Source organism: Hyperoodon ampullatus, assembly GCF_949752795.1.
Source record: "Hyperoodon ampullatus genome assembly, chromosome: 4".
Classification (NCBI taxonomy): domain Eukaryota; kingdom Metazoa; phylum Chordata; class Mammalia; order Artiodactyla; family Ziphiidae; genus Hyperoodon; species Hyperoodon ampullatus.
In genome coordinates, this window is record NC_136917.1 from 72320614 (window position 1) to 72344243 (window position 23630).

Here is a 23630-nt window from a genome sequence, read left to right on the forward strand (position 1 = left end):
CAGGAGAAACATTTTTAAAGAGTCACAGCAACGAACGTGAGGAACCTTCAGTTTGTGATGTTTTAGTTGAGCATTTGTCCTAGCTCTGTCACCTCATGGCAGGGGCAGGGGAGTGGCACCGTCTTTACCAGCAGATCACTTGCTAGGATCTTGCTGTCTTAGCTTTGGCTGTCATAACAAAATACCACAGTGTTTATGGCTTTAAACAACAGAAATGTATTTCTGTTCATAGTTCTGGAGGCTTATAGTCTGAGATCAGGATGCCAGCATGGTTGGTTTCTGGTGAGAGCTCTCCTCCCGGCTTGTGGACGGACACCGTCTTGCTGTGTGCTCCTGTGACCTCTTTGTGCAAGGGGAGAGCTGGGGAGCGGGGCAGGGGGAAGAGAGTTACTCTCTGGTGTCTCTTCTTATAGGGACACTAATCCTGTTGGTTCAGGGCCCCACCTATAGGACCTCATTTAACCTTAATTACCTCCTTATAGGTCCTATCTCCAAACACAGTCACATTGGGGGGTTAAGGCTTCCACATAGGAATTTTGGAAGGACACAGTTCGGTCTGTAGTGCTTGCCAAGTTGCCTCTTACTCTGCTGTCTGAAAACAATAATAACAAACAATAATATGTTTGAAGGTACTTCCAAAAGTAGGAAGCGCTATCCACACGTGAAGGGGTCATTTTAATTTATTCAACTCATGTTACTTGGTGTCAAATAGTGGTGTTAAAAGAGACCATAGAGGACATAGAAGGAGAGAGTCATCTTCCCAAAGTTTACATTTGTTTCCTCTATTTTTTTCCAGGATGGTTTTCTAAAGAATTTTAAAGAATTTCCTATTAGGCAACTTCTTGCCATTTGGAGCTATTACATTCTCTTACTGCTCCCTTTCTCTTGCAGTGTAAAAGTTAAGACTATTTCTAAGTTCAATTCAGTGATTCCATGTACCTTATGGGATACATTGGTGTTCAATCACTGGGGAAAACGTTAAAGTGATAAAAGTTATTATGAAAGTATTGTATTCTAAGCAAATAGAGTGTCGCTTCTATAATTCACTGTGACTTTTGATTCCTGTTGTTACCTGGTACCTGTCATTTCTCCTGAGCTTCCTATTCAGGAATGCATGCAAACTATTTAGCACCATGCAGAGCCAGAGAGATGGAATGCTGTATTCACTTTGAACAGCTATTAAGAAAACCGCAGAGTATTCAATGAAGGGATGGGTACTGGTTAGACCGAGCAGTTTGTAGTCTGTCCTTGATGCATGAAACATTTCATGTGTGTGTGTTGAAAGGACAGATGGCTACTCACGGGGTCTGCAGCCTTTCACCATTGGGCCTGCATCTACTTTTACGTTTCTGAAAGTCACAGAAACCCTGCATTTTTTCCCCATTAGGCTTGACCTCTGCTGCCCTCGTTGCCTCTCAGCAGGTGGCTGCCCAGGCATCTGCATCAGGAATGTTTCCTGCACAAAGAAGGTAAATAGCCTCTATGTTTTGAATCAGTTTTCTAGATAGAGACATCTTAATGGTGGGAGGAAGCAAGAGTAGGCTTTTTAGACCAAACACTTAGCTCCTAAGGGTTTGATATTGGAGTGAATGTGCTTATTTTACCACTATGCTTCACATGCAACTTCTATTCCATTCTTATAGCTGTAATGTACGTTAGTAATTAACTGACCTGTGTCTTAAACGGTTGAAACTTTCTTAGGTTGTCTTCACTGCTTTCTTAAAATAATTCACCATGACTCCCTTTGTTTTATTATGTTTAAAAATGAAGTTGCAAATGGAGGAATGTATTTCCATAGTGCTAAAGGTAATGTTTGTTCTTTGATATTTTCAATTACCCCTCAAGTTGTTTTAAAAAGGAAAATAATTTATTTTTCACCTTGTCTGTCATTACCCTTGTGTTCATTCACTTTCTATGGAATTGAGTTCCATGAATTGAATAGAATTAAAATGTCTGTTGGTCTTACAGTTTTCATATTTTCAGTGTCAAATGTGGATGGAACCCCTCTGCTAAGGTTTTCTTTTCTCTTGCAGAGAATAACAAGATTGGAAATGTACGTTGTCATGTGACTGGATCACATGGGGAAGCGCTTTATACAGACATCAGTTCCATGGTGTTAATTTGAAATGCCTTAATGGCAGGCAAAAACCAGTCATTTCATTTTTGTAAATTACAGATTTTATCAGAGAGTAACAAATGTTGCTGTAATTAAACTTCTGTTTTATATATATATATATATATATATATATATATGTATACATATATGTATATACACACACACACACACACATACACACACACACACACACACACACACACACACACACACACACATATATATTCTTTACTTTTTGTATCAGTAACCAGGCTCGCACACACAGGGTCTGCTGCCGGGTCACAAACTGCTCAGTAAAGGAGATAAAAATGTGCTTGTCAAATTGAGAAGTGTTAGCCACGGAAGGCTGCTTACTTTCTTTTCCTTTTGCTTTTCAATTGTAAATAAATAATGTTATGTATCAGTGTGCCTGAACCTTGCATATCTTTCATATATTTCCCGTAAGCCCCTCAGAAAGGCTAACTGTGATGACGACACTTGGGTACAATTTAGATGTCTGTTTGGTGGCTCCTGTTAAGATGCATCAGTGTAAAATGTTCCTGTAGTCACTGTTTGTACTTGTGTATTGTGGAAAAAATACTTTTGGAAGGCATGGGGTTGCCAGTACCACAAAAACTGTGTTGTATATAATGTAAAGATTAAAACGGGGAAATAATGAGCATCTGTGAATAATGAGGTGTCATTTTTGATAATCTTGAATGGCAAATAACCCAATAGCCTGCATACCAGAGACATCTGTGATTGTTCTATTACTTGAATAGTCCTGCAGTCCTTTTTTTTTTTTTTTTTTTAATGTTTACAATTATCCAGTTTTAGAAGAGAGAGACTTTAACGCCATTGCCTGGTTACTTGTTTTATGCTGTAATCTAGTTTATTTTATGTAAAATGTATATTGAATGCTTTCCTTTTTTATACCTGCCTTAAATAATTTGGCAATCAGAATTAAAAAGGTTTTTTTTTTTTTAATATATATAATGGCTTCTTGTCTGTCTCATGTTATTTCTAGCTGGCTGATAGTATTTCTAATTTCCAAAGAAAGGTTTCTTAATATTATGAATGTCCATTGCATAAGATATGGTACAGAAATACTGACTTTTCTTATATGACACCCAGGTTTAACAACCAAATAAGTGGATTTAATCCAGCAGATATATGTATCTTTATTGGGTATTTACTCAAATACAATGTATAATATCACTACAAATTGATAGATACAGGTTTCTGTGGTATGGAATGATATTCCAGAGATGTCAGGCTTGTGACGTGTGGACAGTAGGTAAAACGTGTGAAAACTTGACTTGTCATTAAATTGTTTTACTAGCATATGTTATGCCAAACATACAGAATTAACTGCTTTCTCACTTTTTTTCCTTTTCCTTGCTTCCCTTTTTCCCTCCCTTTCTCCCTCCTTCTCAGCAAGTGCTTTCTGAGCACCTACTTTATCCCAGGCACTGTACATGTGCTGGGATATAGCCATGAACAAAGCAGACAAAAATTCCTGTCCTCATAGAGTTTGCATTTTCTAGTAGGTGGGGTAAGCATAATAAAATATGTAAGTACTATGTGGAGTATGTTAGATGGTTGATAAATGCCCTGGAGAAAAATAAAGTCTGGGAGTGGGCGTGAGGGATGTGTGGGTGTTTATAACTATTGGGTTGGCCAAAAAGCTCATTTGGTTTTTTCCTGTAAGATGACTCTAGTAAGTAGCGCTTAGTTGTCTTAAACTTCATTCGAAACAGTTTTGTTAGATTGTATTGTGACAGCTGTCATATTAGCGTGCATTAAAAAAAAAACTTATCGGGGCTTCCCTGGTGGCGCAGTGGTTGAGAGTCCGCCTGCCGATGCAGGGGATACGGGTTCGTGCCCCGGTCTGGGAAGATCCCACATGCCGCGGAGCGGCTGGGCCCGTGAGCCATGGCCGCTGAGCCTGCGCGTCCGGAGCCTGTGCTCTGCAACGGGAGTGGCCACAACAGTGAGAGGCCCGTGTACCGCAAAAAAAAAAAAAAAACTTATCAAACCTGGTGAATTTTTGTGTAGCCATTTTAATATCGAAGATGGAAGAAAAACAACATTTTCGGCATATTAGGCTTTATTATTTCAAGAAAGGTAAAAAGCACAACTGAATCACAAAAAACGATTCGTGGAGAAGGTGCTGTGACTGATCGAACGTGTTAAAAGTGGTTTGCAAAGTTTCGTGCTGGAGACTTCTCTTTGGACAATGCTCCACGGTCAGGTAGACCAGTTGAAGTTGATGGCGATCAAATCGAGACATTAATTGAGAACAATCAACATTATACCACCCAGGAGATAGCCAACATACTCAAAACGTCCAAATCAAATGCTGAAAATCATTTGCACCAGCTTGGTTATGTTAATTGCTTTGATGTTTGGGTTCCACATTAAGTTAAGCGAGAAAAAAACCTTCTTGACTGTATTTCCGCACACGATTCTCTACTTAAACGTAACGAAAATGTTCCGTTCTTAAAACAAATTGTGACGGGTGATGAAAAGTGGATACTGTACAGTAATGTGGAACGGAAGAGATCGTGGGGCAAGCGAAATGAACCACCACCAACCACACCAGAGGCCGGTCTTCATCCAAAGACAGTGATGTTGTGTATATGGTGGGATTGGAAGGGAGTCCTCTATTATGAGCTCCTTCCAGAAAACCAAACCGTTAATTCCAACAAGCACTGCTCCCACTTAGACCAACAGAAAGTAGCACTCGATGAAAAGCATCCAGAATTAGTCAACAGAAAATGCATAATCTTCTGTCAGGATAACTGAAGGCCACATGTTTCTTCGATGACCAGGCAAAAACTGTTGCAGCTTGGCTGGGAGGGTCTGATTCATCCCCCGTATTCACCAGACATTGCACCTTTGGATTCCATTTATTTCGATCTTTACAAAGTTCTCTTAATGGGAAAGATTTCAATTCCCTGGAAGACTGTAAAAGGCACCTGGAACAGTTCTTTGCTCAAAAAGGTAAAAAGTTTTGGGAAGATGGAATTATGAAGTTGCCTGAAAAATGGCAGAAGATAATGCAACAAAACGGTGACTATGTTGTTCAGTAAAGTTCATGGTGGAAATTTATTTATTTTTACTTAAACGCCGAAGGAACTTTTTGGCCAACCCAATACAGATAGAGTGATCAGGAAAGGCCTCACTCACGGAGATGAGGAAGCAGTCATGCACATATCCGGGGGTGGTGGTGGAAAGCATTGCAGTGAGATGCAAAAGCAGAGCCAAAGCCCTAGAGTGGGGGGGTGTGTCATGTGTTTGGACTGGTTGATGCTTTATCCCAGCTATAAGTTGTAATGATTTTACTATAACTGCTAATAAGAGTTCTACCCCCTTGGTTTCCTAAGACGGTTCTTTAAGTTGACGGAATTTGTCCTGGTATAATTTGGTTAGTTTTCCTACTTGGGGTCCTTTGCTTCACAAATGAATAGATATTTGCAATCAAAAATACTTCCTCTACTTTTGGAAGCCACCTGAAAGCGGCTTTTCTTATGAATTTCGTCAAACATTGTTTATGGTGTTAGCTACACGTCAGAGTATTTCACCTATTTTTCATCACTTTTTAAAGTTTTCACATTTTTTCAGTTCTTAGACCTTGTCTTGATGTGTCCTTGAAGACCTGATGTAATTTGTCTTATACCAGTTAAACAAGTATGTTTCCTCTGTTCAGAATACTGTTTAAAGTATGACATTTGGTGGCCTACGTGCTGCTCCAGTTCTAGAACTGACTAAACAATTCAGCGTCGAAACACAGGACCAGAACTAAGGTCAATTTACATCTTCACCAGTCGTGTTATCATGTTCCTGGTGGTGGCTGGGGGATACTGTGGATTCCTGATGATTTTCCTGCCTTTAGTAATAAATATTTTTAAAAATCATAGGGAAGCCAATCTCGCCTGAGCTGCACAGTGATTAGATATATGCTTATTATGCACTAGGCTTTTAATTACTTCTAGTTAGGTGCCTAAATAGGTAGAGTATAAATATGGGCATCAGACCATGCTTAACTCTGCTACTGTAGTAAACTGCAGTGCTGATAGATACAAAGAGATATGTGACCGAAAGCAGAATGCAATTTGAATAGGCTCTCCCTCCAGGTTCTTACTGGAACATTATTCATGACTGGTTTCCATTAATCACTGAATGAAGTTTTGTTTCTTCCCCTTACTGTTACAGTGTTGTCTCTGCTGATGATAACATGAATTGCCAAAGGCCAGAGCTTGTTTATATTATGTGTGCCATTTCTCTGGCTGAGTACATAGTCAGTACTGAATGGTAAATTAAAGATTCCCAGAAGACAAGCCTACTTGGCTCCATTATATTACTATGATGAATCTGCCATTAATACGGTTCTAATTGTTTTACTTTTATAGACATAAAATCAGTCCCCTTAGTGACTAATCATAGGGTTTATTGATTTTACTAAACATTATTCATTCCAGGCCTGCTCATATCAGCTTGTCCTGAACATATGCAAAAAGCCTGCAGTGCTGACACAGCGCAAATTAACTTCATGGAGAAATGAGACTGAAGAGTTGTTTACAGCTGTGGTCCCAGCGAATACAGAATATTAAAAACAAGGTAATAGGCTCCGTATAGAACCGTTTGTTCCTAGATTAGGATCTCAGATGGCTTTTTCATGGAAACTTGCCATTGATGTTCAGCCCAGGTCATTAGCACTTACAGAATGAAAAGGCTGGCCTTATATATTCACCCTGGCTGTGACCCTGATTTAGTGTGGTTTCAGCCCAGGGGTCTGAGAGTAACCAGAATGAATAGCTCTGATTGATAGAGGATAAAACAGCAGTTTAAATGATAATTACTGGTCATTTCATTCCCTCCCTGACTGTGAAAAAGAGACAAGACAGGCAAAGCCATTTATTACTGTTTTTTGTCACTAACCACATTCGTCCATCCCCTGCTTCCTGCAAAAGCTTGAGTCATAAATGTTGTTTGCTTTCAGTTAACTTTAGGAGAGAAAACAGAGTGAAACCCACTATTAGCAGTTCCTCCGTTGTGGTTTCTTTTTTATTTTTTCTTAACAAAATCACTCTCTAAAGCAGGGGTTCCCAGCCTTGGCACTGTGGACATTTTGGACAGGAAAAGTCTGTGCTGGGTGATGGGGGTAGGGGGCTGTCCTGTTTACCGTATAGGTTGTTGAGCTACCTCTACCCACCAGTTGTCCCTAGCAGTTTCTAACCACCCCCCACCCCCCAGCCCAAGTTGTGACAATCAGCTGGTCATATGAAATTCAGATCTCCTGCCTAGCCCCTGGCCCACAGATAGACTGGTGCATTTTCTTGTTTTTTGTTGCTTTAGAAGATATAAAAGGCATCAGTGGCACCTGGTGATCCCATGAAAATATAATGGGGGATGCTCATTTGACCAACATGGATGAAGTTGGACCAGACCTTTTAGCTTTTTAAAGAGAGTTGGATGATGTAGATTTTAACCTAATAATTAATAGTTTTTATAGGTTGAAAATGAATTCAGTCTAAAAACCACGTCTGAGGGCTGAATTTGATTCACAGCACATCAGTTAGCAAGATACACTTTACGTATGTTGTTAAAAATCCTCACACTAGCTCTCTAAAATACATATTATTTTTCCCCAGTGTGAAGACTTTCCAGTTAGAAAACCTGGAGAAAGGAGTCATTCTTAAGTAGGTGCTGGGATTTTTTTCCTTCCCACAGGTAGTGCCATTTGATTCATGTACAGGAATAAACTTTGGAAGCTTCTCAGATGCACTATACATTTCTGTGAAGATTTTTTTTTTTGTATAACTTAGACATGTAAAAATAAAATGAAAGGAAACATGACAGACCAGAAATTGAGAGGAAATAAAGCTCTCCAGGGCCATCATGAACACAAGACACTGATGATGCCCATGAATGTGGGCCAGTTCAGAGTCCAAGTTTATGGTCTTGTGAGGTGTATGGCCCTGGCCTGTCTGTGGTCATTCTAACTCCTCATGGAATTTCGAGTAGGTGCAGGTGGGACGAAACTCCTTGCCTGAGTTTATAGCAGAAATGGCTAATCATTGTGGCTCTCCAGCTGTGTGTGGGTGAGACCTCACCGTCTTCTCAGCTAAGCTCTCCGGGCAGCTACTGAAAATGGCTCAAAGTTAACATACAGAATAAAGCCAGTTTCACATCCGTCCAAGAAACTGAGCTCTTGAGGGATGGAATCATGACCTTGTATCTTTCAAGGGCATCAGAACCCCCTCATTTTCAAGCCAGGAGACTTAACATTGGTACTATGCTTCCCGTTATTAGAAAACTTGAAAGTTATTTTGTTTACCTTCAGTGTTTTAAAGCAACCATTATTCCTTTAGTCAGAAAAGTTGGGGCACCAGAATCATTAGTTATTGACTCATCTTTCCACTGATTTATGGAGGTGTATTTTTTGTTTTGTTTTTAACTTTGTCATCACAGCTCTGCTTCCTCTCCTGCTCCCTCTTATAAGGATCCTTGATTAAATTGGGTCCACCCAGATAATCCAGGATAATATCCTCATTTCAAGGTCAGGTCAGTGGATTAGCAATCTTAATTCCATTTGCAATCTGCGCTTCCCTTTGCCGTGTAACTCAACATATTCATGGGTTCTAGGGATTAGGAAGTAGACCTCTGTGAGAGGTCATTGTTCTGCCTGCCATCCACCCAACACAAGTTCCTTTCTGCCTGGGTAGTAATCGGAACACAATAAATAATAATTACATAGGATTTACTGTGCACTAGACACTGTTCTTAAACACATCACATAAAACTATTCACTTAATGCTTGTAACGACCCAACTACTATTCCCCTTTAGAGTTGAGAAAACTGAGGCACAGAGGTAAAGTACTTTGTCTGAGTTCATACCGCTATGTAAGTGATGGTCTGGCTTCATGACCACTGTGCTGTGCTGCTTCAGAAAAGGGATCCTAAACTCCCTAGGTAATTAACAAAAGCTAGCCAGCGTTTTCCTTTTCTGAGGTATGTTATTACTTTCAGAGGGGCCGGTGAGGGAAACATAGCCTTTGTCTCTAGTTTTTATGAGACAAAGCCCTGTAGAGTCAGGAGCTGGGTGGCAGCCCAATCCAGGAACCTGGAAGCCCGGAGGGGCCTCAGCACATCGCCGGCAGAAGTTGCCAAAATTTTTACTATTTTTCTAGCTGTTATGGTGGTCCTTGCCACCTTTTATCCTCTACCACCTACACTGGATAATTAAAAGCTCAGAATTCAAGAGTGGGGCTTGGTGGGAATGGGTGCTTGGGTGTCCGGTTTCCGGGGAAAGCTGATGCTTTTGTGATTCTGGAAGAGACCATCAGGGAGTCTGACAAAGGATCTCCAATTCAGACCTTTGATCAGCTCCAAATGATGTTATACTTACTGTCCCCGAGGGCTTCTGAAAAGATGAGAAAAGGAACCTTCAAACCACAGCTTTAAACTCATTTTCCATAACCAGATGCTTTTCTAGAGCATTTTATGTACACTGAAGTGGGAGGAGGGGATATGAGAAACATACTTAACATTTGCAGAATGTAAACATTTAAACTATACTCTGATTTCTTGTATTGGAATTACTTTTTTTTTTTTTTTTTTTTTTTTTGGTGGTACGCGGGCCTCTCACTGTTGTGGCCTCTCCCATTGCGGAGCACAGGCTCCGGACGTGCAGGCTCAGCGACCATGGCTCACGGGCCTAGCCGCTCCATGGCATGTGGGATCTTCGCGGACCGGGGCACGAACCCGCATCCCCTGCATCGGCAGGCGGACTCTCAACCACTGCGCCACCAGGGAAGCCCTACTTCTTTATTTTAATGTAGTGGGAGCCTAAAAAAACCAAATGGCCTAGATTTTTCATGGCCTCAGCAGGCCTTTGTTCCAGATGGTATATGCTGGGGGCAGGATATGCTATTTGATTCAAAAATTCTTCCTAATAAGGGTGGCGGGGGGCGGTGCTCAAGGCTTCCTGGCCGCCATGCAATCATTAAAGGAGTGTAGGTTGGACACAGAAGGTGGTCCCATCTCCCTATCACTCTCCAGGGAAGGTAGTCCAACCACCCACCCCTCGTTCTAGATCAGATCCCGAATTTTGCAGGGTCTATTTCTAGGCTGGTTATTGGCAGGTGGAAGAGGGGTACAGTCCCCAGCCTAGCAGGGTTGACCTCTTGGCACGATCATGGAGAGGAGGGCATCTCTAGCAGGGTGGTTGTAGACCTGGATATTTTCAGCTGTGTGTAACAGAAACTGGGGCTCAGACTGCCTTAAACCACAAGGAAATGCGTTTTCTTCCATAACATGAAGCAGAGAGCAGGGTGAGCTCCAGGCACAGCCTTCTGTGCCGCTAGTTCTGCTTCTCTGCAGCACTCTCTGCTTTGTCCTCTTTTATCCCTTCTGTTATGGCCACGAGAGTTCCAGGAGCCCCGTCCAGAGACAGCAAGGTCCAGGGGACAGGACTGAGTCTGCGTCTCTCTTAGGAGGGAAGAAACCTTTCTTGGACACCTCGGGAACATACGCCGTCACGTCTCCTTGGCCAGAACTGGGTCACATACTCACTCCTAAATCATCATGGACAAGAAGATGAGATTGTCAGGACCTTCTCAGGCTAAGAAGGGTGAGAACGGGCCCCTGGATCATGCAGGGGGACAGCGGGGGATCATGGCTTAGAACCAGAGTTCTGTGAAGGGAAACGAACGCAGAGGCGAATGTTTTGTTGTCTGGGAATGAACCTTTCCTTGAGGCCGGTGGGATTTGGTAAATTCTCCTGGCGTCCTCTCCGGCTCTCCTGAGGTGCGGGTCTACATACAGGACGGAGGGGTGGGGGGAGGCAGGCAGTTGTGTGCACTTAAGCAGAATTCAGAGGCACACTCAGTAGTAACTGATTCTCCCCTAGACAGTCTGGTGACGGGGAAGAATTTGGGTAGTGAGGCCCTCAGGTCATGGGCTACAATAAACATCCAGAAGCAGACAAAGGCATTCAGAAACCTGCTGAGTAGGGCTCTACTGGTGGAAAAAAAGATGCCTGTCTCCACTGCCACCCCTAACACACACACACACACACACACGCGCGCGCGCGCGCGTGGAGTCATGTGCTCATTTGGCCCCCTGACAGAGGGCGACTCTTACCCTTTCAAGAACAAGGAAGATTCCTTGGGGAAGAGAAACCAAGCTGGAGCCTGGGGTCATTTGACTTAGGGTTACTGAAGACTTTAGGTTGAGAAAGAGCCTTATCTGGTTCTGAAGAGAGTCTTGTGGTTGCTGGAAGGGCAGGAGTAGGTGTTAACTCCTAGGTAGCCCGGTACTGGGTGGGGCGTGATCCTCTTTGCCTCTACCCTGCTCTCCCCTGGCAGAGAGCAGAGCGCTTGGTAAGGAAGAAGACAAAGGAGTGGCCCGAATTTCTTTCCCCTCCACCAACCCTCCCCGGGCTCCAGTGTACATAAGCTAACCTGCTTACCCTCGGAGGATGGACTCCCTCGCTTGATGAGGGATGGGCTGGTGCTCCACTAGCAGGTCTAGTGACTAAATGCCTTCCAAAGAAGGAATTTTGAAAGTGAACAGGATGGGAGGCAGAATTCATTTGGGAAACATCTGAGTGCCTCCTAACCTCCTAAGGGCCCGGTGTTTCCCGGGGGCTGAAAGCTCAGACCCCCCGGGCTCACAGCCCTTCCAGCAGCGTGGCACGGCCCTCCTTTCTGTGCATCAGCCGGGTGTCTCTGCAGAGCTGGTCACAGCGGACCCCAGCAGATCTTTTGCTGACTGCAAAGATCTGATGCGCAGATGAGCACTCGCTTTGGGGACTCTGCAACCAAAGCTCGTAAACCTTCCCGTGTGATAACGCTCAGCCTCAGAAATCCCCAGGTGCCTTTGCGTCTGCCGCCCACCCGGAAACTCCCACTGTCCCCTCGGTGATAAGATACAGGGACAGACAATAAATGATGGACTTTATGATAGCAGTTAGGGAACCAGACCGTCTCCTGGTCCAGACCCCCCACGCTGGGGCTGAAGCAGGATGAGTCTGGAGAGGTTCCCAGCAGGCAGCTCCAGGAGGCCCCCTGACGGCATGGCCAGATGTGCCCAGAGGTGGGGCATTTGGGTGACTCATTTCTGCCCCTTGCCTGGAGTCTGTTGGTTGTCTCGTCAGTGAGTGGCAGAATCAGAGGCAGAAAGTGCCCCCCAGCCCAGGGGAGCCCTGATGCCTATTAGAGGCCAGCCAGTAAGTGGTTACTGTCTTGAGAGGCCTCACGCTGTGGCAGAGCAGTTTCTGGAAACCTGGTGTGACAGTCTCTGGGGCCCAGGAATGTTCCTGTGACTGACTCTGGCCGGTGAGGCGGGCTCAAGTCATGTAGGTGACCAAGCAGCGTCTCCAGGGTCAGCTAAAGGGACTTCCCTTTCGTTGTCTGGTGGTGGAAACCGAGGAACTTGTGCGGAATATGAATGTATCATCCTCCCAGAAGGCCATGTGTTTCTAACTTTGTCCCACTCCTTGCAAGGGGCTCCGAGGGCCTCTGAGGCTTCCTCTGAATGCTTGGCAGGCTCACCTGTGGACCTCTGCTTGCTAATGCTACCTTGTCTTAGTCAAGGACTTGTCAGCTGTAAATAACACAAACTTATTCAAGCTAACTGAAGCAATATAAGCAAATTTAATGTAGGGCGGAGAGGTCTTAAGGGAACAAGGGTAGGAGGTGTGTACAGGCGTCAAGGGGGCTTGGGACACTGGGACATGGGATGTCTTCAGGCACCTGGGCAGCCTCTCCCTTTCCCTCTCCTCCTCCCCCACCCCCCGCCCCCAGTCTCTTTCTGTCTCATCACGACTTTTCTCTCTGCTCTTTCTTTCCTGTCTCATTCTTTCTCATGCTGCTCACTGGCTACCTGTGATTCTCCAAACACGTGGCTTGCCTTGCTGGCAGAACTATCTGGCATCTCTGTTCTAATTCCAGATTCCCAGGAGAGAGGATCAAAGTGGCCCAATTGGGTCCAGTGAGCCAGGAGGGTACTGCAGTTAGAATAAATTGCCTTGCTGAGGGAACAGAGGCTGAGGGGTCAGGGGTGGGAACAGATCGCTAAGCTGGCTCCTGGATGTGGCTTCTTCGGACCAGCCCTATACCTCTACCATCTGCGCTCTGTGGCCAAGGAACATTTGTGGCCAAGAACCATTCAACCCAGCTTAGTTACAAAGAGGGTTTATCGAAAGCTGACAAGTCAGTCTCATAATACCCAAGCATAGGAAGGGAATTGGCAGGTCACAGTGATGGTTTTTAGAAAGCCCCTAAATCTCTCTCCAGAGTCGCATAATCTCTTACCCCTGCTTCTTTTGGTGCAGCTGTCCCATTCTCCTGCTTCTGTTGACAGACTGACTGTTTCCATCTCCTTACGGCTTTCCCTGCTCCTGTTACTAAATGTCACTTGGGACTGCTATGGACTTCACTGGCCCATTTTTCACCATAATTTAATGGATTCAGTCCTTCAGTTCCCACTCCAAATTCCTATGCCAGGCGCAATGGATTTCTGTCCCTGTCATGGCCAAATGTGGCCGGCCAGACTTGGGAGAGGTAGGGCAGAGTCATACAGAACCCAGGACTGTCCTTCCTAGCTTCACTGTGGGTAAAGCAGATTCTCAAAGAAAGGAGGTGAGGTGATGGCATCTCTGTCCTGACGTGACATCCACTCACTCAAGTGACAAATATTTACTGAGTGCCTGTTTTAGCCTAAAAGCTGTTCTGGATGCTGGAGATAGAACAGTAAAGAAAAGAGGTCAAATCCTGCCCTCATGGAGTTTACATTCTAGTGGGAGGACATGACCGTATACAAATACACAAATGAATATATTGCATCTCAGGTGCTGGTAAACGGTAAGTTGGGCAGCGAGAACAGGGAGGAGAAGAAATGTCTGTTTTTGTGGTCTAATAAAAATAGAAGTTTTTTTGTTTTGTCCCAGTTCCTGGCACAGAGCTCCTAAAACCCTTGGAATTTCCTAAGTGATAGGAGTGTCTCGCTATTCATGAAGAGCCCCTTTTGACTATACCTGAATTTACGCTTACGAGATGACTCTTGGCAGGTCTCAAGTTAGCTTCAGAATGGGGGCTGCTCACCAGGGGACCCAATTGGGGGATTAGAGGTTGGAATCTTTAGAGGGGAGAAGGACCAGAGATTACGTTCAATCACAGTGGCCAGTGATTTGATAAATCGTGACTGTGTAATACATTTCAATAGACTCTTCAACAGGAGGCCCAGGGAGCCTCTGGGTTGGTGAACACTTTGCTGTGCCTGGAGAGGGATGGGACCTCTGGACCGTCCCCCACCCCCCATATCTTGTTCTTTGCATCTCTTCCATTTGGCTGTTCCTGAGTTCTCTTCTTTATGATAAAACTGTAATCATAAGTATAATGCTTTCCAAAGTTCTGTGAGTCATTCTAGCAAATTATTGAACCCGCTGGTGGGGAAGAGGATTGCAGGAACTCCCAAATTTGTAGTTGACTGGGCTTCTGCAGGTAGCCTGGGGACCCCATTTGTGGTCGGCATCTGATGTTGTGTGGGACTGAACCCTTAACCTGCTGGGTTTGCACTAACTCCAGGTAGTGTCAGAATTGAATTGTAGGACCCAGCTGGTATTGGAGAATTGTTGCTGGAAAATGACATGATTTTATACGGGAGTTTCAGGGAAGAGATACCTAAAGGAAATGAGGGAGCAAGCCTTGTAGTTGTCTGTAGAATAGTGTTTCAGGTAGCGGGAAGAAGTGCAAAGCTCCTGAGGATGAATGTGCTTGGAAAATTTAAGGGAAAGCAAGGAGAACAGTGTGGCTAGAGCAGGGTGGTCCATCACGTGTGTATGAACCCAACCTTGCAATGGTAGCCTGCTAGTACACAGCCAGGCAAGCTCTCCCCTAGCCGTGGGACAGAAAACTCACAGATTTAAGACACACAAATCACACAGTTTATTGGAGCAATTTAAACCAAAGCATACAGTTAGAAGCAAGTGGAAGAAAATGGAGTGGATTGACATGCTTAGGCTGGGGTACAAGCAAAGGGAAGGGCCATGTCCCCTGAATTCTGTGTTACCAAACGTTCCTTTGTCCTGTTTCTCTCTGTGTCACATCAGTCTCCCCCGCTGATGGTGTGGTTATGAGGACCACAGGTGAGGGTGAGGAAGAGGATGCCTGGAGTCAGCACAGCTTTCTTTATTGGAGAGCCTGGTCAGGAGCTGTGGCGTTAGCCTGAGGAGCACTTATGGGCTCTATTTGCATGTCCAGGACAGAGGGCAGGTTGGGCCTTGCACAGGTGTCACCAACAAGTGGCTAAGGTAGGACCTCACCAATAGTGAGTGCTTTATGTCCTCATGTATATTCATGAATATTCAGTGCTTCCTGCGCCTCTTATATATTTAGCATGTCATGAATATTTATTATTTACTTGGTTCTTCCATTTCTTTCTATCTACGTTCACATATATGCTCTACTTGCTTTATCTAACATATCTCCCAGGGAAATAATTTAATTATCTATGCTTAGCACATCTAATGATTTACATCCATCTCATTTGATTTCTTGTCTTCTATCACAGAACTGAATATTTTCAGTGTGGCAAATGCACATCCCATGAAGTCCAGGAGATGGCTGTGTGTGTTTGGGTGGGGAGGAGGCTTACTCTTACGGTCTTATAAACTATTGTAAGGACATGAGTTTTACTCTGAAGAGGATGGAGGAGCTGTCTGTTTAGATGAGCTTACAACTTCATCACGTGCACGGAAGATTTTAAGAAAGGCAGGAGGTAGGAAACATTATAGAAGCAGGGACCAGCAGATTCTTTGTAGATGGGTGTATAAAAGTGCTGAGGGCTTCCCTGGTGGCGCAGTGATTGAGAGTCCGCCTGCTGATGCAGGGGACACGAGTTCGTGCCCTGGTCCGGGAAGATCCCGCATGCCGCGGAGCAGCTAGGCCCGTGAGCCATGGCCACTGAGCCTGCACGTCCGGAGCCTGTGCTCCACAACGGGAGAGGCCACAACAGTGAGAGGCCCGGGTACCGCAAAAAAAAAAAAAAAAAAAAAAAAGTGCTGAGGATCGGGTTATTGGAGGGTGGGGTGGATCATAGATATTAATTTTACTTGTTTGTCTACCAGCTATTTCAGTCTTGTCATGTTGGCAAGGGGACAAGAGCATGCAGGATAAGACAGCCACCCCAGGATGCAAAGGGAGGTGCTGGGCACAGAGTGGACAAGAATTGTCCTAGAGATCAGATACAGCCAGGCTCTAGACGGAAGTTGAATGGGACAAGTTTGCAAGGTAGGAGATAAAGTGGTACCTTTAGGATTGAGAGGCGTTGCTGCTTTTAACTCATCATTCAGTCTTTGCCATGAGCTTGACTTAACTCCCTAAGATGTCCTACTCCAGTTGTTCTTTATATATTTCCTCCTGCCTGTTTGAATGAATTTTGGGTGACATATAATGCACTTTAATTACACCATTTCTGTGACTTGGGTTTGCTGGGGCAGAATACTCATCTATTTACCACTTGGATAAAAATATTGCAGTGTTTGTTCATAAAGCAAAAGAGTATAGCAGTTTCAACTGGTATATAACCCTAAAAAGTCAATTTTAGCTCTACTGAGAAAGTCATTTAAAAATGTTTTTGTGGAATATCATTGGTTTCACTTTTTAAGGAGTCTCTCTTGCTGAAAAGAATTTGGAGATTATTCCTTTCTCATGTTCCTGTAATGCAGAATGTTGTTTATTTGTAAATTGCAGAATATGTTTCTTAAACATATATTATAAAACTTATGAAATTACTGTTGTATACGATTAATATTTTTGAAAAGTAAGATTAATACATGAAAGCATGAAAGTAATTTCATCTTTATTTGTAGTCAAACATTGCTTGACCATCAAACATGCTATGTTATTGCCTTAAATATACCTTGACTCACTGGTTGGCTGTATGGGAAAAAATAGCCTGGAATCCAACATAACTTTTTTTTTTTTTTTTTCTTTTTTGCGGTACGCGGGCCTCTCACTGCTGCGGTCTCTCCCGTTGCGGAGCACAGGCTCCGGACGCGCAGGCCCAGCGGCCATGGCTCACGGGCCCAGCCGCTCCACGGCACGTGGGATCCTCCGGACCAGGGCACAAACCCGTGTCCCCTGCATCAGCAGGCAGACTCTCAACCACTGTGCCACCAGGGAAGCCCCCAACATAACTTTTTATAACAAAATAAGTTCCAGAAGGATCAAACATTTAGTGAAAGTATCATGGTACTAGAAGAAAACATGGATAATTTAGTTATATGCTCAGAGTGGGAATGATGCTTCTATATATAGCATCAAATTCAGAAGCCATAAAGGGAAAGGTTGATAGTTTGATTACATTAAAAAATTTAAGTTACATTTGGGGAATAACATCATCAATAAAGTCAAATAACAAAAAGAGACTGGGGGAAATATTTGCAATATATAATACCTCAGGCAAAGGGCCAATTCTTTTTAGGGTCCTACAGCACTTATCTTGATTTTATTTTATTTTATTTTTTTAATTTAATTTTTGTTTTATATTGGAGTACAGTTGATTTACAATGTTGTGTTAGTTTCAGGTGTACAGCAAAGTGATTCAGTTATACATATACATGGATACATTCTTTTCAGACTCTTTTCCCGTATAGGTTATTACAGAATATTGAGTAGAGTTCCCTGTGCTGTACAGTAGGTCCTTGTTGATTGTCTATTTTATATATAAAAGGACCAATTTTTATACTCAGATTATTTTTAAAAGCATTGAGCCAGCAACCTCATAGAAAAGGTGGACAAAGGGTATGAACAACTAGTTGACAGGAAAGGAACACAGTGACTAATAGAAATACCGGAAGATGGTCAGATGGCACGTTACAGGGACAACGGATTCTTTTTTACTATTAGTACAGCAAAGGTTAAATGTTGGCGAGGGTGTGGGTCAGAGTTCCTACACTGTAGTGAGAAATGTTGTCGGGGCAAATTTGGCACTAGTTGTCAAAAATGTAAATGCACATAGTAATTTCCTTTCGGGGAATTTAGCCTACAGCCAGTCTCACTCAATTGCACAAAGACAGACGTGTTCACTGCATCGTTTTAAGCAACCAAGAACTACTTAATACATCCATCAACATGGTCTGGTAACGGTAGAGCCATAATCAGTTCCCTGGGAAAGGATGAAGTAAGTCTGTGTATTCACATGCTATCATAGGCACAGCATGTTGTTAAATGGATTTGCTGGATGTTATATATAGGGTGTGGGAGTACAATCTCTTCTGTAAATAAATGAGTACGTATTTATATACGTGTGTGCCATATGTTTGTGTGTATGTATATGTGCATATTTGTGAAGTGTATTTGCATTTGGATAGAAAACCTGGAAAGCAAGCCTCTCACGTTGTTAACAGTGGTCACCTGTGATGAATGGGAAGTGGGGTGAAGTGGCCTAGAGGAGGAAAGGACTGTATTTTTTTTTTTTTTTTCCGTACGCGGGCCTCTCACTGTTGTGGCCTCTCCCGTCGCGGAGCACAGGCTCCGGACGCGCAGGCCCAGCGGCCATGGCTCACGGGCCCAGCCACTCCACGGCATGTGGGATCTTCCCGGACCGGGGCAGGAACCCGCGTCCCCTGCATCGGCAGGTGGACTCCCAACCACTGCGCCACCAGGGAAGCCCAAGGACTGTATTTTTAATTAATGTAATTGTAAACTGCGACTTTTTTTAAATGATGGACATGAATCATTTTAAAAATAAGCTGTCATTTCTCTCACCAAGAATTTGTGGCATGGTATCTGTATCTCTGTCCTATCTCCATTTCTCTTGCCTCTCTTCACTGTCTCTACTTGACTCATCTCTGTTTAGTTAATTTAATATATATAACTTTAAGGGAGAATGTTTATTAGCTAGTTGTAAAGTATTTCACAGTGATGTTAACTGCTTTGAAATTTATTGTACAAAGTTTGTCCTTATTTATTTGTGTATAATAGTTTATTTTAGCATAACATGTGCATCCTCTCACATGTTTAATGAGGAAAGTGCTCGAACAAATAAATGTCTTTATTAATGATAAGCTCAAGTACCCTCTTATGATACTTGATATTTCAGAGTTAAAAATAGAACATATCAATTGTGATATAAAGCTCTTTAAATAGAGGTTTTATCTCATTTTGAAATAAGAGTTTCATCATTTTAAGAAACTCAGTTGTGATGGGCATTTAGGAGTTAAACAATGGACTCATCTGCATTATGGCTGCCATTTTTTTTTTTTTTTTTTTTTTTTGCGGTACACGGGCCTCTCACTGTTGTGGCCTCTCCCGCCGCGGAGCACAGGCTCCGGACGCGCAGGCCCAGCGGCCATGGCTCACAGGCCCAGCCGCTCCGCAGCATGTGGGATCCCCCCGGACCGGGGCACGAACCCGTGTCCCCTGCATTGGCAGGCGGACTCTCAACCACTGCGCCACCAGGGAAGCCCCTGGCTGCCATTTTTGAAAGATAGCCTAGAACCCTTGGAGTCAAAGGACATACAGTGGCTTACGTGTTTAGCAAGAAATGGGTTTAGTGAGGAGTTAAGGTTAGTTAATGCCCAGAGTAACAGAAAGGTTTCCTTTTTTTTTGTTTCCTGCTTAGCATCTAGGGACAGGCAGTACCTGATGGAACCAGAAGCTACAAGAAGGCTTAGAATAGCTCTTAAAGCAAAGTAATCATGTCATCTTTCCATCTCATGTACTGGTACATATTTCTATGTCAATAGAGGTAAGCTTGCATTTTTAAAATTTTGCATCTGCCTGGAAAGTTTTTGCCTGTCCTTTCATTTCAAGCTTACCGAATCATTTGTTTTAGATGTATCTCTTTTATGCAAAATAGAGATTAGTTTCTCTATGAAATCCAAAATGAAAATCTCTTTCTTTTAGTAGTTAACGTTAGCCCATTTTTTTTATGGCTATGAAAGATATGTTTGTTTTTCTTCTGACATTTTATGTTTTCCCTTTGTTTATTTTAACATGGTGATTTACTTTTGATATTTGACAAGGTTTGTATTTTTGACAAATATTTTGTATTTTTGTATAAATATTTTATCTAACTCTCTTGGATTATATAAAGCCATAGTCACCTCATACAAAGGCTACTTTATACAGTACAAAGGTATAATCCCAATTACTGTCCCCAGTAAAAAATTAGCTTATGTTCTCTCCTTTCTCTATATAGTCTCCCTGTCTCAACTGTAGTGTTGTCTTTTTTGTTGTCACTTTTGTGTGCTAATTATGTTTTCACTTCCACCCCTTGTTTTGTCAGTATTAACATATATTCTTTTGTCCTCACCTATTTTCTACCTCCTATGTTCTTCTATCAATTTTTATTTTATTATTTTTTTAAAAACATGTTATATAAAAACATTTTTCATACTTAAAAAAATTGTAAATGACTGGGTCCTTAAATATCCAGAGGATTATTTTTTTCATCTTAAAATTCCCATGGCTTTAATTAGAGTATGTCTCAATGTTGGTTGTTCTGTTTTAACTTTTCGTAATACATGATATGCCTTTTGAATGTGTAGATACAAGTCTTCGTTTATTTCAGGAAAGTTTTGTTACCGATCATTTAAAAATCCTTGCTCTGTTTTATTTTCCCTTCTGGAGGATTCCAATTATATATATGTTGGATATCCTTTGACTTATGTATCTATTAGATAAAATTTATCTTTTATAACTATTATTGTCTCTCTAATTAAGATTTTTTTCTTTATTTCTATTTCATTTTATTAGCTTATTTCTACGTTTAATATTCCTTTTTGGTTTTCCACAGTTTCTATTTTCCCCTTTGCTCCTTACATTTAAAAAAAGAAAAACTCGGTTCTCTAACTTTTTTTTCTTGTATTTTTTTCCCAAAGTTCTGCCAGCACCTGTTTTACCCTCCCTCCTCTGCTCTGCATTCTTGCATTTTTATTTTGTGGTCTTCCTTTATGGAGATAATTGTTTCATTTTTAAAAAAAATATCATGGTAAAATTTGTGATTATAAGCTCATCTACTCTATGGAAGTATTTTTCTGAATGTATTTTTAAGCTGTTGCTAAGTTTTGATGCTTTCAAAAAATTCTTTAAAAAATATTGTGATAATTATGCTATGCATGATTGGGTTTGATTTTCCTGGACCATCTATTTATAGGATGGTTTGTTAGGGGTGGGGAGCAGGGCAAGATGAAATTCTAGGCTTTGTCACTCAAGATGCTTTCCTTTGCTGCCTGAGGGACATTGTGCTTCAATATGGTATCTCTGTGCTGTGTAGTCATGCTTCCTTTGCTTCTCTGACCTAATAGCATGATCCTAGCTCCGTTTCATCTCTGCTGTTCCAGAGTGACATGCTCTTTAATCTTTCACTTAGAGTATCCCTTTCATTCTAAGAGTATTTGTACTTATACTTGTTGGGACCTGCAGCCCTCTTGGGTCCCTTCAAGCCTTCCCAGGCTGCTCTCTGCTGCTTCCAGGACAGCTTCTTTTTTTTTTTTTAACATCTTTGTTGGAGTATAATTGCTTTACAATGGTGTGTTTGTTTCTGCTTTATAACAGAGTGAATCAGCTATACATATACATATATCCCCATACCTCTTCCCTCTTGCGTCTCTCTCCCACCCTCCCTATCCCACCCCTCTAGGTGGTCACAAAGCACCGAGCTGATCTCCCTGTGCTATGCGGCTGCTTCCACTAGCTATCTATTTTACATTTGGTAGTGTATGTATGTCCATGCCACTCTCTCACTTCAGGACAGCTTCTTTTGGGGATCTGCTTGATCTCAGCTGTCTGAGACAGCATTAATAATAATAATAATATATTTGTAGTGTTCTTGGTATCCAAGTGTTATGCAAAAATTTTTTTTTGCATGGTCATGGCTGTTCAGAACAGTTTCCAGGAAGAAAAGAGAAATCCTGAGTCAAACTGTCTCATTGTTTACACCAGAAATCCTTATTCTCATGTTTTAAACATTTTTATTTCTGTTATATAATTTTTTCATCGCACAAATCGTATATAACTAAATGATTATTTTAAGAATTACTTTAAGCAAAAAGGAATAATAAAAGAAATAAAAGTCTCCCCTCTTAGTCCTCCCCCCAACTCCTAAAGAATAACCATTTCTCGTTGGTTGGTGCATATCCTTCCAAATATTTCTCTGTGTGTGTATATGAAATTTATGTTACATATTTTGAAATTTGTATCTGTAATCTTGTCCTTTTTAATACTCAGGTTTTTTCTGCTTTCAGTTCCCTTACCCCATCCTACCATTAACTTTGTTTTTATTCAACAGCTACAGAACTTGCTGATAAATTGTTTTAGGAATTATTGGTCTTGAAATACAGCAGTTCCTTCTATCTTCAAGGGCAAAATGTTCAGTAAAAGTTGAACATGATGATTGTGACGATTTTTCCATTTCTTTTATCTGAGCTTTCATGTAAACCCTTCTTTTTTCCAAAATCCAAACGCAAGAACTGAAGTGATCTTCCCTCCCCCCATCTCCCTTTCTTTCTCTCTCCATCTTTCTTTTTTTTGCTGTACGCGGGCCTCTCTGTTGTGGCCTTTCCTGTTGCGGAGCACAGGCTCCGGACGCGCAGGCTCAGCGGCCATGGCTCACGGGCCCAGCTGCTCCGTGGCACGTGGGATCTTCCCGGACCGGGACACGAAGCCGTGTCCCCTGCATCAGCAGGCAGACTCTCAACCACTGTGCCACCAGGGAAGCCCCATCTTTCTTTTTTATTCCTAGCAGATTCTAAGATCCTGTTTTGCAAACACAAGACAAAACCTCTTTCTGTGAAGATTGTTTTGGAGCAATACTCTTTTTTTCTTTTGCTAAAATTGTCTTTTTTCCCTCGATGTGTAGTTAACTAAACTTTTTAATTGTGAGAATTATTTTAATTTAAATATTCAAATTCACATTTCTGAGGTGAACTTTATGAAATACTTTGTTTTGAGCAGTCACTTCAATGTTTAAACAATTTCTCTTTCTAATCGTAGCAATGAAAAAAGTTGCCTTATTATGTATAATTTTTTCTCGTTAGTAGTCACATATAGTCCTACATGATCTAAGAAGATGAAAGAACATTTTTATTTTTGGCAGTCTATGTCTTCACGCTGAGTCCTTAAATTAGACTCACTGCACAGCCTTAGCTCAGAACACTCATTTTCTTGTGCCAAATAAAGAAGGGCTGGCATCACTCTTGTGGCCACTGTGTGAGTCATCTGATTGAAAGCTTGGTCCTTGACAATCTATCATCTGGACAAAATAGTCATTTGGCACAGTTTAGATTTTCAGAGTTTATTCACAACAAAGATAACGAATAGCTGCATAAGGGGAATTCTGCACAAACAAAATTGCTTGGAAAGAAAAACAACAACAGACTTGGAAGGAAAAGAAAACCTAAAATTGTACTTATCTATGAGATGCAGATACTTCTCAAAGTGTTGGCTACCTCAGAAAGATGTTCTTGTTTCCATGTTATCAGCTAGGCTCCGGGGATGCATGAATCCTCCTGAAATA

General features: G+C 42.2%; 1 protein-coding gene and 1 long non-coding RNA gene across 2 annotated transcripts in view; both read left to right on the forward strand.

The window, feature by feature from the left end:
* The window catches only part of ZNF608 (zinc finger protein 608), a gene marked incomplete at both ends in the record, with an annotated part of 101029 nt that extends 99556 nt beyond the window's left edge, over nt 1-1473 (forward strand). Inside the window, one exon of the mRNA XM_079701565.1 lies at nt 1388-1473. Coding sequence (XP_079557691.1) covers nt 1388-1473 — 86 coding nt within the window. The remainder of the gene's footprint in view (nt 1-1387) is intronic.
* Nucleotides 1474-10659: 9186 nt separating this feature from the next.
* The window catches only part of LOC307052764, a 31417-nt gene continuing 18446 nt past the window's right edge, over nt 10660-23630 (forward strand). Inside the window, exon 1 of the long non-coding RNA XR_013810876.1 lies at nt 10660-10734. This is a non-coding gene — a long non-coding RNA (uncharacterized lncRNA). The remainder of the gene's footprint in view (nt 10735-23630) is intronic.